The 19,010-nt window shown below is 40.5% G+C and overlaps 1 protein-coding gene across 1 annotated transcript in view; it reads right to left on the bottom strand.

Annotated features, from left to right (window-relative positions):
• STAT1 (signal transducer and activator of transcription 1) overlaps nt 1–19,010 on the bottom strand; it is a 53,958-nt gene that overhangs the window by 3,602 nt on the left and 31,346 nt on the right. Inside the window, exons 14-23 of the mRNA XM_060780611.2 lie at nt 17,491–17,529; nt 16,956–17,039; nt 12,333–12,431; nt 10,830–10,965; nt 8,890–8,939; nt 7,971–8,065; nt 6,626–6,765; nt 4,734–4,919; nt 2,975–3,047; nt 670–766 (exon numbers count right to left, since the gene is read on the bottom strand). Of these exons, the coding sequence (XP_060636594.2) occupies nt 670–766; nt 2,975–3,047; nt 4,734–4,919; nt 6,626–6,765; nt 7,971–8,065; nt 8,890–8,939; nt 10,830–10,965; nt 12,333–12,431; nt 16,956–17,039; nt 17,491–17,529 (999 nt within the window). The remainder of the gene's footprint in view (nt 1–669; nt 767–2,974; nt 3,048–4,733; nt 4,920–6,625; nt 6,766–7,970; nt 8,066–8,889; nt 8,940–10,829; nt 10,966–12,332; nt 12,432–16,955; nt 17,040–17,490; nt 17,530–19,010) is intronic.

The raw sequence follows: 19,010 nt of genomic DNA, 5'->3' as shown, positions 1-19,010 counted from the left end.
ACTGTGAGACCAAGATCTTGTCTCTAGCAAGGCTTCCCATCAAAGAAGCAAAACTAAAGGAGAGGTGCAGGAAATCCACACCTAAGACATTTCCAAAAGGTTGGAAAACACCCATCCATTTACAAATGTAAATAAGATGCATGTGAAGAGAGAGGGGGCCAGAAGACAGTTTCACCTTGTCCCCTGTGCTATGCTAATAATATAATATAATATAATATAATATAATATAATATAATATATTGTATATACATATAATATTTATAATATTTAATGTAATACAATATAATACTACTACTACTAATAATATATTATAATTATATATTTTATATTACATGTAATATTACTAATATTACAATATAATGGTATAGTACAATATAGTAATATATAATACTGATATTGTATTATGCTAATATTATAATATATTGTATGTATGTATATATATATATATCTTGTAAGCTGCTCTGAGTCCCCTTCGGGGTGAGAATGGTGGCATATACATGTCATAAATAAATAAAAAAATAAAAACAGGTTTCTACTTACAGCCATAGGTTCTAACATAAGCAAGGTTTGGGAAGCCCAGTAACTATTTGCAGAGATATTTACTCTTTGCGATTATCTTAATATTTTGCCACAAAAAAAAGCTGATTGGGGTGTTTGCTGTTTACTCACCATAAGTTCTGTAGGGCTTATCTCTTGTGTAACTGCACTAAAATCTTCAGGAGACAGAGGCAAGAGGTTCTCGGGGGAGAGCAGTTTGGAAGGATGGCTGCCAGACAAAGAAGGGACAAAAGGAAGAATAAAAAATTAACTGTTTCAAATGAGCTGGTAGCAACAGTAGGTCATCAATCCTAGCACAGAGTGCCTCCATCTACAGAAATGTTTTAGTGCCCAAGAGATATTGCCCAGAGGTGAGAAAAGCCTGGACAATACAGACCCTCCCTGTCCTGTTGAAACAAGTGGCAGGGCTCTAATTGTGAATACAATAGGTTTACTATATTTTCTATTTATATGGCACAAACAACACTGCATCATGGGTGAGCAAGAGCCAAGGATGGTTTTATCCCCTCGTGCCTCAACAACACATAGGAGTCCAGGAACCAGGCTTGTGTAAAAGAAGAAAGGTGTGCCGCAACCTGCAGGTGTGATACACAAACTCCAAAGGATTCTAAATTTCGCTGCATTTCATATCCTACAAAGAGTTACTATGCCAGACACATTTCCATGCCTAACAGCACTAAAACTATAATTGCGACTTTTAAAAATGAATGGCAAACTCAAACTTGTAATACCAACCAAAGGCACCTTTAATCTGTCAACACATTTGAAACAATATTTCAACGTTAACATGCCTTCATAGGACAGTAATTCTTTCTTCATCCTCATACAGGGGACTCTCTTAAGATGGGGACTATTTTCAAGTATGCATGCACAATCCTTTTTGGAAAAAAAAAACATTAACATGTCTCTCCCTGCCTTCAAAAACCATTGTCAGAGTTCCAACTGATTACGAACTCATTTTCATGAACTGGCAGATAAAACTCTCCTGCACACGTATGACACCCTGGAATGGACACAACCACACTTAATACACTTCTTTCATGCACCTGAAGATCCCAAGAATTATAAGAATTACTTACAATGCCTCCTTATCGTATACTATGACAGCTATCATGGTGTAGTAGGGGATTGCGTGTCAGACTAGGATTCTAGAGACCAGAGTTTGAATCCCTCTAATCCAGTGTTTCTCAACCTGTGGGTGTCCAGATGTTTTGGCCTTCAACTCCCAGAAATCCTAACAGCTGATAAACTGGATGGGATTTCTGGGAGTTGTAGGCCAAAACACCTGGGGACCCACAGGTTGAGAACCACTGCTCGAAGGCACGGAAACCTACTGTGTGATCCTGGGCAAGTCCCAGTCTCAGAGAAAGACAAAGGTACCCCACTCCCAAACGAATATTGCCAAGAAAACCCTGATGTTAACATCAATTGGAAACAACTTAAAGACACAGACTCATATATTGCTCTTAATTGTTCTCTAAACAGTTTCAGGCACAATTCTGATGAATAAGTATCCTACTCAATTTATTATGATGATTACACACATAAAAGCACCCATTGTAAATGTATGTACATGCATACATACCAGAAGCTTGGCCCTTGAGCATTACAATCTAAGTAGCTCCTAAACCAAACACGTGGGGCAGAGAAAACAAGGGAAACCTATAGAATGAAGAGCAGTTTCAAGAAACAATCACTTTGGATCTGCCAATAAATGTAACCCTATGTTGGAAAGGCTGGATAAGCAGAGTGAAGCTGGAATATGCCTTCCTGCCCTCAGTCTTGCCTCTTTTCGTCCTAAGCCACCAATGCAACCAATTCCATCTTATCCAGGTTCACTCTTAGACCCACCTCTCCTTGTCACCTGCAGCCCTCTCCATCTTCCATTTAGGAATGCTACACTCTTCCCTTTCTCAGTTTCCCTTCTTTTACCCCTTTTCTGCATCCACACACTCACACACACCCAACAGCCATGCAACAAGTGGCTAATGCTTGATACACACATACCCCACTCCCCCAAATTTGAGAAAACCAAGCTTCTCATTTCCAAGAAGTACTACATTCAAATTAAAAGAAGCACATTATACCAAGATATACAAAATCACATTTTATTTTTACAGCTATGTACCAATTTTTTTTCAAGTGCATGAGTGAAACAGTAAGGCAGATGGTGTAAAGTAAGGATAGCTGGTGTCAAGTGAGTGAGGGTGGCCTGATGTTAAGAGTAGGCGGGTTCACAATGCAGCATCCAGAATCAGCACAAGTATGAACCCATGCGTGTGCTGATCCAAAAGTGCCGCTCTGACATACGTGCTGATGCTGCGTGGCCTCCAAAGAAAGGGCCCTCCCAACCTGTCAGAAACATTGTGACAATTCTAGAGGGAAATGTACTCAGGTGTCTTCTTGGCAAACTCACACTTCAGACACAGAGATTAGTTCAGTTTTGATGTATCCTTTCCTTCCGCCATCAACATCCATGGGTTCTGCAGCTTTAAAAGGAAACAGAAAATTCTCATGTAAGCATCTAGAGAACTAAACATGTTATCCACATACTCCAAAACTACGTTAATTTAGCATAATTCTAAGCGAAGCAACTAAGATGTGTGTTTATTTCCAGTTCATTGGGTATAAGGCTGCATCTACACTGTAGAATTAATACACTTTTTGCCAGAGATAACCTTCTAAAAATGACCAGTTTCATGATTCCACAGCATTGAGCCATGGTAATTAAAATGGTACCAACCACATTAATTTCACAGTGTATTATTATTATTATTATTAGTAGTAGTAGTAGTAGTAGTAGTATTTTACTGACACAAAACCACAGTATGTCACAGCAAACGAGATCTCGATGCTGGATTTCATATCACAAAATCACAAGTCGAACACTTCCCAAGCATCTAGGACTGTGTGATGTATTTTCAAATGATGCGCGTAGATCCAAGTAAGGTAGCCTTTTGCAGTTGGCAGATTGTGATTTTGTCAAAATACAAATGAACAATCACAGAAGTGGCAGAAATATACAATGCCAGAAAACCACACAATAATAATAATAATAATAATAATAATAATAATAATAATAATATATTGACAAAATCAAGATCTGTCAATTGCAAAAGGCCACCTTACTTGGATCTGTGTGCATCATTCGAAAATAGATCACACAGTCCTAGACGCTTGGGAAGTGTTCGACTTGTGATTTTGTGATCCAAAATCCAGCATATAGATCTCGTTTGCTGTGACATACTGTGCTTTTGTGTCAGTAAAATAATAATAATTATTATAATTATTATTATTATTAGTAGTAGTACCCTGTCACCATTTCCCTGAAGGGACTCGGGCAGCTAACAAAGAACTCCAAAGTACAGCACATAAAACAGTAAGAATGACATAGCGATGAAAACATGGAGTGTAAATTCACCCTACGACTGCAGCCCAAATCAGCCATGACAGCATAGACTAGTGTTTCTCAACTTCTGGGTCCCCAGGTGTTTTGGCCTACAACTCCAAGAAATCCCAGCCAGTTTACCAGCTGTTAGGATTTCTGGGAGTTGAAGGCCAAAATATCTGGGGACCCACAGGTTGAGAACCACTAGATAGGAGAATAGAGGTGAAGTGCAAAAAAATGATTAATTTTCCCTTAAAAATCCATGTCTGAGCTTATATTAGGTGCAATAGAAATAGCTACGCCTTGCAACAATAAGTCTGAACTATATGCTTTGCAATCAACTCTTTTTCTGCAAAATAAAATGGGAGGTGGAATGCTTAACTAAAACCTAGTAAACATGATAAAACATGCTTCAATCTTCAGACACAATGCTGTCTCCTCCTCTGGACCCATTTTGGAGGCAGGAAAAAGAAACAGGACACACTTACAGTAGCCTTTGACTGTGCACTGTTAACTTCAATAACACAATGGATTGCTAGCCATGCATATTGATCAGTGATCTACCTATGTTGAAATATTTTGTTATTCAGTGTTGGGATTGCAGTGTAATTCCAATGATAGATATTTACACTATGCTGAAGTATCTTGGCCAATAATTTCCACCACTCCCGATAGCAATACTAGCAAGAGCTGATGGAAGTTCTTGAGTCCAATAGTATCTGAGGTGCCAGAGGACCCTTACCCAAGGTAGCTTTCAAATAAAACATAAAAAATATAAACTGCTCACAGTCTTTGGGCCTGCTGTAGTATTTGCCAAATGCATTGTCCTTGGGGATCTCTGGATAAAGGAACTTCAGTGGATTTTCAGGAATATTCTCTGCTGCCATCACTTTGTAGTTGCGAATGATATCAGGGAGACTAACGGCAGTGAGTTCCTTCCGTGTGTAGGGCTCCACTGAGTGGAAGTAAGGATCTGGGGGGGGGGAAACGAGAAAAGAAGCAGAAGGAGGGAAAGGTTAATAATGCAGGATGATTAGATCGGCTTTCTATGCAGTCTGTCCAATCTGAAGCCAAAAGGACGTTACATACCCCAATCTACTATATATACTTGTTTTAAGTAGAAATTTTAGACAAAAAAACCCCCAAAAAACAGACCCCCAAAATCTGGATAGACCTATCTACGGTTCATTGTGAGACTGTATCGAAAAAGGAACCATCTCCTTCTCTGAGTAGAGTGGCAAAAGGCCCTTTGAACGCCTGGGTGGGAAAGCGACAGAGGTGGCCAAGGTGACACTGGTACTTTCCCTTCTCCAAGAAAGGTAAAGCTATCCATAGGTTATATAACAATTGATGGGGGTGATTCTATGCTATAAAATTAAAGCGGTTTAACAGCACTTTTAACTGCCTTGGTTAAATGTTGTGGAATCATGGGAAGTTTGGTGTAGTTTTAGCACAGGGGGCTCAAGGCTATGTGAAACTGCAATGCCCGTGATTCCATAGCCATGGCATATAAGTGGTGTCAAACTACATGAATTTTCCCACTGGAATACATACCCTCCAAATGGGAAGTTTAGCTTCACAACTCTGTGTGTTTTTATGAGTTCCCTGCAAATAACTTACTCCTGTTTTTATCTCATTAGAGTCTTCTAATCGTTTTATCCTGTACATGTGGCCCGCCCATTGTTATTGTGATTGTGCTTATTGGAATATTACTTCATGACTGTGTTTATAATTTTTTCCCCTTTATGTAATTTTGATGTTGTTGTTTATTGTTTATACTTTGGTTTTATCTTGTTGTAATATGTTGTTCAGGCTTGGCCCCAAGTAAGCCGCTCTGAGTCCCCATTGGGGAGATGGTGGCGGGGTATAAATAAAGATTATTATTATTATTATTATTATTATTATTATTATAGCATAGATGCGCCCGCAGTCAGTTCTGATCTTTTCCCTCATTTCTCAAATCTGCTGCGCAGAATTTAACCTCTCTTGTTGGCTTCACTTCCCTGATCCAATGTGTTCTCTGCATGGCCACCAACTCAATAATAATAATAATAATAATAATAATAATAATCAATAATAAACTTTATTTATACCCCGCACCATCTCCCCAGAAGGGACTTGGGGCAGCTAACATGAGGCCAAGCCCGAAGATACAATACAGCAAAATAAAATACAAATACAAAACAGAAACTACGTCAGAATCAAATACATACAGTAGCAAAATAAAATAAATAAAGCAAAATAACATAATGGAAAATCAAACACAATGGGCAGACCAAATGCACAAGATAAAATGATAAAACCCCGGATGAGGTAGGAGTAGAAAAAGTGTATTTGAGAAGAGACCAAAAAGGACGAGCAGTGGGGATAGGCCTTCAATTTAGGACAGGGGAAAGTGCCTCATAAGGACAACACTGTAGATGGAACAGACAGAAATGGGATGGATGGTCACTCTCCAAAGGCAGTGTGTATTATAACTATGTCTACATTGTATATGGTGATTTCATGTATAAGGATGCCTAACCAAGATTTAGAGGAGAAGTGAGTTAGATGATAAGGCTGCCACAGTCAATAGATATGGCAACTGCGGGAAGAGGATCAGGATCTTGAAAACTGTAGTCCAAATGTGCAACATCCCAAATCTCCAAAGAGAGGGGTTTTTTTTCCAATTCTGCTTACCGTTTGCTGGTCCTTCTACCCAGGTAAAGGTGATTGCACCTTCTCGGCTACTTTCGCTGAATCGCAGGAGAAAAGTACCACTTGCTTTACCATTTAGCAGGGCTCGCTCCCGCTCTTTGCTAATAAAACCCACGATACTTCTGTAACAGGGGAAAAGAAGAAGCCATACCTGTTCACTTTATCCACGTTCACAACAACAACAACAACAAAACTTTATTTATACCTTGCCACCATCTCCCCAAGGGGACTCGGGGCAGCTTACATGAGGCCAAGCCCCACAGTACATCAATATACAACAGAACACAGCAAAAAAATACAAGGAAATAAAAATACAACACAAAACCATTAAAATAATACACCAACCTTCCTTTCAATGCCCAGAACTACCTGGGGAAAGCTTTTCTTTTATGCTTCTTATACATTACAAGCTGGGTATCCCTTATCTGAAATGCTCGGGACTAGAAGCATTTGGGATTTCTCTCTCTCTTTTTTAAATATGTGCATTTGCATGTACAAACATAATGTGATATATTGGAAGTGGAATCCTAGTCCGATCTTGACACTGTATAATTAATGCAGTTTGACACCATTCTGAATACCCTGGCTCATGGAAGTTGAATTTTAACCATGTCTTTAGCCTTCTCTGCCAAAGAGTACTGGTGCCTCATCAAACTACAAATCTCAGGATCCCATAACATTGAGTCATGGCTTTTAAAGTGGTGTCAAACTGCATTAATTCCACCTTTAGAGTGCTAATATTATATTAGGTCTTTTCCACAGCTGCAAAATTTCCAGATCTTCCACTACAACTTTTACAAACTGGTTTGAGAGTAACTGATTTTATCATTTTTTATGGAAACAACAGCCACAAAAGAAGGGCCTGGAAATATGTAATGCTCCATATCGTGATGGACTACAGCTCCCATTAATATCAGCAAACAGAGCCAATAGTGAAGGACACTGGAACCTGGAACCCAACACTAACAGAAGGGCCATCCTTTGTCAACATCAGTGGTTCTCAACCTGTGGGTCCCCAGGTGTTTTAGCCCACAACTCTCAGAAATCCCAACCAGATTACCAGATGTTAGGATTTCTGGGAGTTGAAGGCCAAAACATCTGGGGATCCACAGGTGGAGAAGCACTGATCTACATAATTGTAAAAAATCAAAAGTGAATCTGATTTCTCATCCAAGTTTGTCCTTTATTAAATTCCCATGTCAGACATATGAAATTGATAATATTTCCCAAGACAATTAAGGTGCCCAAATCTAACAAGAATTACAACAGACACCACTATTTTAGTTTGACATTAAGATCCCAGGAAAAATACTTTTGAAATCCTTACCCATCATTCCAGAGGGAGAGGAGGTGTTTCTTAATGAGTTCAAGTATTCCTTCAACCCATAACCAGAAGGGGAAATTTTTATCATTTATGTTTTCCTAAAATTCAAAGGGATAAAAGAACGATGTGTTAGAAGTAGTGAGTCTACCTAACTCTGCTGGATCTCCAAGCACCAATAACGCTGCCTGCCACCTGCTCCACATTTCATACTTCTCTCAAAAGAAGGCGACTCTAGTCTTCTCCGTAATGCTTAGAGCCCTCTTCAGGCAGTCAGTAAGAATACAAAATGGCAAAAGAAAATTGAGAACTCAGGTTATTTGCCCAAATAAATGGTTGATTTCCCAGGAAGATGTGCAGGAAAGCCATGGCTGATGTCCATGTTCACAGCCATAATTTTTTCCTGTTCATAAATCTTGAAGGAACTCAAAATCTCATAGCCTTTTGGACGGAGGAGAGCCAAAATACAGAAGCCTCTATCACGCCACTTGAAGAGGCCATTCTTGTTTACAACTCAAATACAGAAATTCAAAGATATTCTGCAACCGAATGACTCTGCAAAGGATGAGGGATACCACTACATTGAAACATTTTTCTGAGCAGAAATCCCAACAAGTTCCCAAAAGTACAACCTGCAGGAGATAAACAAGTGCATTCAATATACTTCAAATGTGAGCCCAACAATGTCAGGTGTGGGATCATCTCTCCTAACATCACCCTGCTTGCATAAAGCACCTGGGATTGAATGGAGATGGACTCCAGGTCCCAGATGATTCCAGTTCCCAGTCCATAATTGCCCAAGCCGAGAAAGACGCAAACACATCCATTTAAATGTGGGGAAAGTTAACAAACAAGAGTGAACTGGAGTATCATAATGGCAGAATTCTGCCCCCATTTAAACAGGATGAAGAGAAGTAGCTCTCACCTTACAGAACCGTGCCCAAGAAATAAGGTCATCTGGGTTGCATCTTCCACCTAGAGGAAACAAGTTACCATCATGACTCAGCTGACTACTCGCATGGCAACTCCCAATGGTCTGGCAGCCCTATAGGCCCACAGCCAAACCATGTTTTAAAAAAGAAAATAATTTCAGATGAAAAACTTTCTCAAACTTTCTAAGGATCCATTCATCCTTCTGGTTTGTTCTATGAGGATGGGTGCATCTACACCAAGCATGGGCAAACTTTGGCCCTCCAGGTGTTTTAGACTTCAACTCCCGCAATTCCTAACAGCTGTTGAGCTGGCTAGGATTTCTGGGAGTTGAAATCTAAAACTCCTGAAGGGCTGAAGTTTGCCCATGCCTGATCTACACTAAAGAATTAATATAGTCTGACAGTTTTTGATCTGCCACGGCTCAATGCGATGGAAACATGGCAGTTGTACCTTTATAAGCTTTCTTTGCACAATTGTGCTGCTGCCTCACCAAATCCCTCCTTCCCATGCGTTCATTGAATTGACCCATAGCAGTTAAAGTTATATCAAATTGCCTGAATTCCAAATGATGCGCCCTATGAACTCTTTCACATGACACATTTCCACTTTAACTACTATGGCAACATCCGTAGATTGACTGTTGAGGGAGGGTTTTTTTAGAATATAATAATAATAATAATAATAATAATAATAATAATAATGGTCATCGACACACTGGGTGCCATGCCAAAAGATTTCAGCCGGCATTTGGAAACAATAAACATTGACAAAATCACGATCTGTCAACTGCAAAAGGCCACCTTACTTGGACCTGCGTGCATCATTTGAAAATACATCACACAGTCCTAGACACTTGGGAAGTGTTCGACTTGTGATTTTGTGATACAAAATCCAGCATATAGATCTCATTTGCTGTGACATACAGTGTTTGAAAACAGCTTCAGCTGTCATTAGAAAAATTATGTACCGCTAAAAGCAGGGGAGGTGTTTTACAACGCCATAAAGAAAGATCAGAAAATACTGGGTGATCGAAAGGAAGGAGGAAGTCCTAACACCTCTTCGTCATAGAGGATGGAGTGACAGCACCCCCTGTGGCTGGACGCGAGCCCAACCTTCCATGGCATCAAAACAACACACCTCCTTTCTGTTCTGTCTATCTGTCTGTGTACTGTCTATACAAAATGGCATTGAATGTTTGTCGTGTATGTGTACTGTGATCTGCCCTGAGTCCCTTTAGGAATGAGAAGGGCAGAATATAAATAAAGTGGTGTTGTGGTTGCTGTTGTTGTTGTTGTGGGCAGAATATAAATAAAGTGTTGTTGTTGTTGTTGTTGTTATTATTATTGTACGTTAGATCAGGGGTATTAAACTCATTTTCATGGAAGGCCACAGCAGCTTCATGGTTGATTTCAAAGGGCTGGTGAATCCATGGATGGAGAATTCGTGGATACTGAGGGCCAACTATAATTCTTATATATAGTGATCAATGCTCTTTAGTTTTTACCCAGTTTGGCTCTCCAGATGTACTGAATAACAACTCCAATCCCTTTGATAATCTGACTGCAGATAACTGGAATTGCAACCCAACAGCAGTTGTGGCTCTGAGGTTGGGAAAGGTTAGAGGACATTATAACATCAGGCATCATATCCACAAGCCTTGGATTTAAATGGAAACCCCACTCCCCTGACTGAACAGAACAAACAGAACATATTACTGTATGCCAACTCCCATCATCTCTAGTCATGATGTCTAATGAGGAGGAAGACAGGAGTTGTAGTTCACTATCTGACATGGTGGGTCGTATTCACCCATGGGCCTTGAGTTTGACACATGTGCATTAGATGATAAAACCAAAAAAGAGGGGGAAAAGAAGATAGAACAAAAATAAGAAGGACTCTCAAGGCAAGAGATAATTTTTAAACATAACCTACCAAGAAGTTTTTCCCCCAGCATGTTTAGCTGGTCTACATTGAGTCCTCTTTTAGTGACGGAAGAAAACTGCCAACTTAGGACATCAGAAAGCTGAGACCATCTCGCACAAGGAGGGTTAAGGAAGAAGTATACGTTCTGTGGAAAGATTTAGAATGCATATATCGAATATATTTCCTTCACTTCTCCAAAAGAGAGACCTCCCCGCAACATCTTCACAAAATGCCTGGCAGACATTGGCTTCAAACTACAAGAAAGGAAATTCCATCTGAACATGAGGAAGAACTTCCTGACTGTGAGAGCTGTTCAGCAGTGGAACTCTCTGCCCCAGAGTGTGGTGGAGGCTCCTTCTTTGGAAGTTTTTAAACAGAGGCTGGATGGCCACCTGTCAGGGGTGCTTTGAATGTAATATTCCTGCTTCTTGGCATGGGGTTGGACTGGATGGCCCAGGAGGTCTCTTCCAACTCTATGATTCTATGACTTGGCATAGACGAGGCAATGAATATCAGAAGATCTCCAGAGGTGTTTCATGGTGTTGGTGGAATTCGAACACAGATTTCCTTAGTCCTAGTTTTAAATTCTAATCCACTCAGCACCTTCCAAATATGCAGAACTTCAACTTCCATCATCCCAAGTCCCCACAATGCTTTCTGTGGATGATGAAAACTGGAATCCAACCTATCTGGACTATCTGATCTAACCACTTCAACACAATGGTTCAGATTCAGTGCTTATGTGGGAAGATTCCCTGCCTCCATCAGGGGAACATCTCTATCACATCCCAGAAAAAAATGTCAACTCTTCAATCTGAAATGTTTTGGAGTTGGTTTCAGATGCAGCTAACTGGAAATATACTGATAAAGGAAGTCTACTGTGCAGAATGAAACTGGGCACTCAATCAAAGGGAATCTCTGAATTCCCATCCAATATATGCAAAATTGTTATCCTTCCCTTGCCCCAAAAGTGGCTTCAAGGCTATATTTTATACCAGTGGTTCTCAACCTGTGGGTCCCCATGTGTTTTGTCCTACAACTCCCAGAAATCACAGCCAGTTTACCAGCTGTTAGGATTTTTGTGAGTTGAAGACCAAATCATCTGGAGACCCACAGGTCGAGAATCACTATTTTAGAGGAAGGAACGGGCAATTCATAAACTGCATCTTCTCTTGAACTTCTGCTTCTGTGCTAGTACTAGTTTAGAATATGCAGTAGGTTTTTGAATCTGCATGGAATCAGGTATAGTTTGAAAAACAAACAGAATAACCTCAACATCAATACAAAGTTGTGACAAAATTAGGACAACATACTATTTTACAGGAGATTAAACACCTGCTCTGTATTGTAAAATTGTCTTACAATATACTCTGACACAAATCCATTGAAAAGGAAGTCTCATCAAGCTAAAAAGGCTTAATTTTAGAAGAAGCAAATGTACGATTACAGCCATTTTACTCCCCCCCCCCTTTTAGAATTAAACACAATATGAGGAGAGATCTTGCAATTTACCTTTGGCTCATTAGTCAGCATGTTGTACCACAAAATAGATGCCCATCCACTTGGCAGCTGGCTGACATTGGAAATTACAACAATAGGAAGGGAGGTTGTCTAGAAAACAGAAGCAACAAGGGAAATTTAAGCAAATACTTAAATATTGTGAGTTAAGTTAAAGCAAAAATGAAAAAAGACGTCTTGACTAGGATTAATGGAAACCCACACATTTGAAAGATACAAGGTTAAGGATTTTGTTATATATTACCGAAGACTAGAGCAGAAATAGGAAATGCCCTTCAGATAGGTGATACTACCACAATCTGGTATCATAGGTACTGTGATCCATATTGTGTGAAGTCAGGGCATTGAACCAAGTGCCTGTTAGGATTCAAACACATCCCTTGAAGCTTATTAAAGTGGCACAAAGGCAGCACTAAATCAACTGATAGATACAGATACAAATCTATGTTCTGACTCTCTTAATTAAAGGTCTGGCTAACCATGGGTCCCTAAGAAAGTGAGTGCCAAGAAAAAAAGGATGATGTGTTTGGATATAAAGCAAGAAAAGTGTGGCAAAAAAGGCAATTGTCAGTGAAGAAGATGTGAAGGAAAATACATACTCAACACTTAATTGTGAAGGAAAATACATACTCAACACTTAATAAATCCAGTTTATTTCTTTACATTCTTTTATTATGTATTATTATTTTGTATATATTTGTTACTTATAAAGTAATTTTTTTCTTATTTCAAAATACATAACAAAAAATTGGTGTGGTTTTTGGGGGTCCGGAACGGATCAATTCATTTCAATGGGCACATCTGATTTGACATAAGAGCAATTTGAGTTAAGAACTTAGTCACATAACAAAGAATGTAATGTACAGGTGGTCTTTTCATCCCTCCTCCCTGTTGTAAGACACGGACCCACAAGAGCCAGAAAAATAGTACAGGTCAATGACTGGCTTAGAAAATGGTGTCAGGAGGAACGCTTTGGCTTCCTCGACCATGGCCTGCTATTCCAGGAGGATGGCCTACTGGCAAGGGATGGGGTGCATCTCACACAAGTAGGAAAACACTTTTTTGCTCACAGACTCGCAAACCTCATTAGACGCACTTTAAACTAGGTCCACCGGGGGAGGGGGACAACAGCCTTGCGAACGCTACTTTACCCATAATGTCTGGGAATCGCCAGAAGGCTAAACGGAGGGCTGCACAAACACAACAAGGACCACGTACCAAAAGCACAATAATCCCAATTAAACAGCTCAAGGGAAGATTCCAGGAGCTCACATGTCTTTACACTAATGCACAGAGCATGGGAAATAAACAAGACGAACTCCAACTTCTAGCACAACACCACAAATATGATATCATAGCCATCACTGAAACCTGGTGGGATGACTCCTATCGCTGGAATGTAGATATCGAGGGGTATAACCTCTTTCACAGAAACCGAACAAAGGGGAGAGGAGGCGGAGTAGCCTTATATGTCAAAAACTCTTATGCTGCAGAAGAAATTCAAGACAGCAATCTGGGAAACCAGCTTGAAATCATCTGGATAAGAATCAAGGGAACTGGGACTCAAAAAGATGTCGTTGTAGGCGTCTACTACAGACCCCCAAGCCAGGAGGAAGATCTTGATGAAGTCTTCTGCCAACAGTTGACCAAACAGGCACAGAAAAGAGATGTAGTAGTCATGGGCGATTTCAACTATCCCGATATTTGCTGGAAAACAAACTCGGCCAAGAGTACAAGGTCCAACAAATTCCTCGCTTGCCTTGCAGACAATTTCATGGTCCAGAAGGTAGAAGAGGGAACAAGGGGATTGGCTACTCTTGATCTCATCCTAACAAATGCGGAGGACCTGATCGATGCGGTCGAAGTGGTAGGATCCTTAGGGGCAAGTGACCATGTGCTCCTGCAATTTGAGGTACAAAGGAAGGCCGAAACTAAGACAAGTCAAACCCGCATTTTGGACTTTAGGAGAGCTGATTTCCAAAAAATGAAGGAAACGCTGAGCAGCATTCCGTGGACACAGATACTAAAAGACAAGGGAGCTACGGATGGATGGGAACTTCTCAAGAGTGAAATACTCAAGGCGCAATTGCAAACCGTGCCAACAAAGAGAAAAAATAGGACAAGTGCAAAGAAGCCAGAATGGATGTCCAAAGAACTTCTAACTGTGCTAAGACACAAAAGAGACATGCACAAGAAGTGGAAAAAGGGAGAAATCACCAAAGAAGAATTCAAACAAATGGCCAACACCTGTAGGGAAAAGGTCCGCAAAGCTAAAGCAAAAAACGAGCTCAGACTTGCCAGGGACATTAAAAACAATAAAAAGGGCTTCTATTCTTATGTCAGTAGAAAAAGGAAAAACAAGGAGGCGATAGGACCTCTTCGAGGAGAAGATGGGGCAATGCTGACAGGGGATAGGGAAAAGGCAGAACTACTTAATGCCTTCTTTGCCTCGGTCTTCTCACAAAAAGAGAGTCTTCAACCTCAGCAAGATGGAGTGGATGAGGGATTGGAGGACATCCAACCCCAAATTGGGAAAGAAGTCGTCCAGGAATACCTGGCCGCTCTTAATGAGTTCAAGTCCCCAGGACCAGATCAACTACACCCAAGAGTATTGAAGGAACTAGCGGAAGTCATTTCGGAACCATTGGCAACCATCTTTGAGAGTTCTTGGAGAACGGGAGAAGTTCCAGCAGATTGGAGGAGGGCCAATGTGGTCCCAATCTTCAAGAAGGGAAAAAAGGACGACCCAAACAACTACCGTCCGGTCAGCCTCACGTCGATACCGGGCAAGATTCTGGAAAAGATTGTTAAGGAAGTGGTCTGCAAACACTTAGAAACAAATGCAGTCATCGCTAATAGTCAACATGGATTTATCAAAAACAAGTCATGCCAGACTAATCTGATCTCTTTCTTCGATAGAGCTACAAGCTGGGTAGATGCAGGGAATGCCGTGGATGTAGCGTACCTGGATTTCAGTAAGGCCTTCGACAAGGTCCCCCATGACCTTCTGGCAAGGAAACTAGTCCAATGTGGGCTAGGCAAAACTACGGTGAGGTGGATCTGTAATTGGTTAAGTGGACGAACACAGAGAGTGCTCACTAATGCTTCCTCTTCATCTTGGAAAGAAGTGACAAGTGGAGTGCCGCAGGGTTCCGTCCTGGGCCCGGTCCTGTTCAACATCTTTATTAATGACTTAGATGAAGGGCTAGAAGGCATGATCATCAAGTTTGCAGACGACACCAAATTGGGAGGGATAGCCAATAGTCCAGAGGACAGGAGCAGAATTCAAAACGATCTTGACAGATTAGAGAGATGGGCCAAAACTAACAAAATGAAGTTCAACAGTGACAAATGCAAGATACTCCACTTTGGCAGAAAAAATGAGATGCAAAGATACAGAATGGGGGACCCCTGGCTCGAGAGCAGTACGTGTGAAAAAGATCTTGGAGTCCTCGTGGACAACAAGTTAAACATGAGCCAACAATGTGATGTGGCGGCAAAAAAAGCCAATGGGATTTTGGCCTGCATCAATAGGAGCATAGTGTCTAGATCTAAGGAAGTAATGCTACCCCTCTATTCTGCTTTGGTTAGACCACATCTGGAATATTGTGCCCAATTCTGGGCACCACAATTCAAGAGAGATATTGACAAGCTGGAAAGTGTCCAGAGGAGGGCGACTAAAATGATCAAGGGTCTGGAGAACAAGCCCTATGAGGAGCGGCTTAGGGAACTGGGCATGTTTAGCCTGAAGAAGAGAAGGCTGAGAGGAGATATGATAGCCATGTATAAATATGTGAGAGGAAGCCACAGGGAGGAGGGAGCTAGCTTGTTTTCTGCTTCCTTGGAGACTAGGACACGGAACAATGGCTTCAAACTACAAGAAAGGAGATTCCATCTGAACATTAGGAAGAACTTCCTGACTGTGAGAGCCGTTCAGCAGTGGAACTCTCTGCCCCGGAGTGTGGTGGAGGCTCCTTCTTTGGAAGCTTTTAAACAGAGGCTGGATGGCCATCTGTCAGGGGTGATTTGAATGCAATATTCCTGCTTCTTGGCAGGGGGTTGGACTGGATGGCCCATGAGGTCTCTTCCAACTCTTTGATTCTATGATTCTATGAAATTAAACTCGTAATTATAGGTGTTGCCTTTGTAAAGCCGCTCTGAGTCCCCTTCGGGGTGAGAAGGGCAGAGTATAACGATTATTTTTTTTGTCGTGTCAGAAGCGACATGAGAAACTAAAAGTTGCTTCTAGTGTGAGAGAATTGGCCGTCTGCAAGGACATTGCCCAGGGTATGCCCGGTTGTTGTGATGTTTGTGGGAGGCTTCTCTCATGTCCCTGCATGGAGAGCTGGAACTGATAAAGGGAGCTCATCCGCGCTCTCCCAGGATTTGAGCCTGTGACCTGTTGGTCTTCAGTCCTGCCAGCAGAGAGGTTTAACCCACTGCACCAATAATAAAATACTGCCTATCATAGTACCTAGAAGGCCCTCATATTGTTCACCACTTGTCCAGATTGCTCTAGAACCCACATTTCACAAGTTGGGGAACGTAGCTTTTCAATAAAATGTTATTGAGTTATTGAGTGACCATTCCTTGTCATTTCCTCTTTAGGATGCTTACCTCTAATTTAATGTTGGTCCCACCCTGTTCCATTGTAGTTTCAAAACTGAGAGAATGCAGTTCCTCTGTTACTATAAGAGGTCCCTGTAAAAAAAAACAACAACAATGTTTTACTGCATATAAGGACAGGATGCTCAGAGGCTGTGAAACAGCAGAACAATCAGAATAATTGTCATGCAGAGCAAAGATGTTCAACAAGTGGGATGCTCTGCATCTTCCCCAGTTGTACAACCGATTGTATAATTGTGCTAAGCAATATATTCATTTAACATTTGCAGGATAGATTAAAGCAAGATGGTGGTATTCAATGGTGACTATTGACAGGAAGCATTTGCTTCAGTGTCTATCCTCCTTGAAGCTAGTTATCCTCAGAAGAGATGTAGGGAACATAGCCAAGGACCAACTGTGCTAGCTGGCAGTACCATCCCAAAGAGTAACGTTTTCAATCATTATCCATTAGCAGAATTCCAATCAGACATGTTGCTGAATAAAACAGAAATTTTAAGTAAGAGCAGTAATAAGGACTGATTCTTACCTCATTAGTCCTTGAAACATTTTTTTGTTCCTTCAATTGCTGTAAAAACAGGAGAACATGTCAGAGTAAGTGACATTCACATTTTTCAAGTACGTTCCTGATCAAAAACCATTCTACACACCAACAGGCCTTGTTCCACATCATGGCTTTAATTTATACCAGTTAAGGAATAAACTGGAACTGCTGTCATAACCACAGCAGTTCCAAAGCTTATAAAGCAATGGGTTCTCAAAATGTAAATCACCATGTTCAGGAATAGATGTGTGGGTAAATGTGTGGACATTTCAGTATAGGGATACAAGATATAGCCTCGTGCAACCTTCAAACTAGTAGAGAAAATATCCTACTATGCCAGGATATTTCTTTCATTTCATTCCTAACAATTCCACCTAGGAATTGTTAGGAATGAAATAAAAGTAATAATAATAATAATAATCATAATAATCATCATCTTTATTTATACCCCGCCACCATCTCCCCAAAGGTGACTTGGGACAGCTTACATGAGGCCAAGCCCAGAAGTGCATTATAATACAATAGCATGAAAAGCATAAAATAAACATCACAATCAAATAAATCAGGCATAAAATATAATAATAAACAGTGCAAAGTACTACAGTAGAAAATCAAACACCTTCAAAATGAGCGGACCACATGTGCAAGATACAATGATAAAAACTAAGGAAGAGATAAAAATAAAAACCTATATATTTATAAGGGAGGATTCTAACAATAAGACAAAGTGTTGCTGTCAGGGAACGTCAAGCAACAATCCCTGAAGGCACTGCCACGTGAATGAAATTTCTCAAACAAAACACACACACACACACACACAAAAACAAGTAGAGGCCGGTCTTCCCATTCCTAGGACAGAATGGAAATTCCTAATTTCTCCACCCCCTTTTCTATCACAATCTAAATTCCATGGCAGGTTCAAGGCATAGAATACACATAACAAAGTGCATGTAAAGAACATGGCAACCTATAGCAAAGCCTATTGAATATGAATGTGTACATTGTGTACTTAACCCATAGCTCAGGAGTGGTGTGGGGCTGCATTTGTATTTGCATTTGTATGATGCTCTTAGAAGGATAAGAAGATGAATAAATGCTAAGGCTTTTCTTGTGTCCCCACATGAGAAGATGGAGCTGACAGATGTGAGCTCACCCTGCTTCCCGGATTTGAACCACTGATCTTTCAGTCAGCAGTCCTGCCAGCACAAGGCCCATTGCACCATATCCCAAGGTTGGGATCTTGCAGATTTGTTGAACAGTTAAGAAGCAACCTTCAAAATTTGCATGAAAAATACTGACAATTTTAAGTTGAATCATAAGCATCAAGACTGAGAAACCTCAGACAACATATATTAAGGGCTACTGTCATTACTATTTATTTGTCATTACTGTCATTGCTGTCATTACTACTGTCATTACTATTTATTGTTTTTAGTTATGAGACGCTAGTGAAGGGTTATCATAGTAATTGTGTATTAATTGTGTATTAGATTAGGTTATTAACT

The sequence above is a fragment of the Anolis sagrei genome, chromosome 1, assembly GCF_037176765.1.
Source record: "Anolis sagrei isolate rAnoSag1 chromosome 1, rAnoSag1.mat, whole genome shotgun sequence".
Taxonomy (NCBI): Eukaryota; Metazoa; Chordata; class Lepidosauria; order Squamata; family Dactyloidae; genus Anolis; species Anolis sagrei.
The sequence above is the reverse complement of the archived record's forward strand: the minus strand, read 5'-3'. Positions and strand labels throughout refer to the sequence as shown.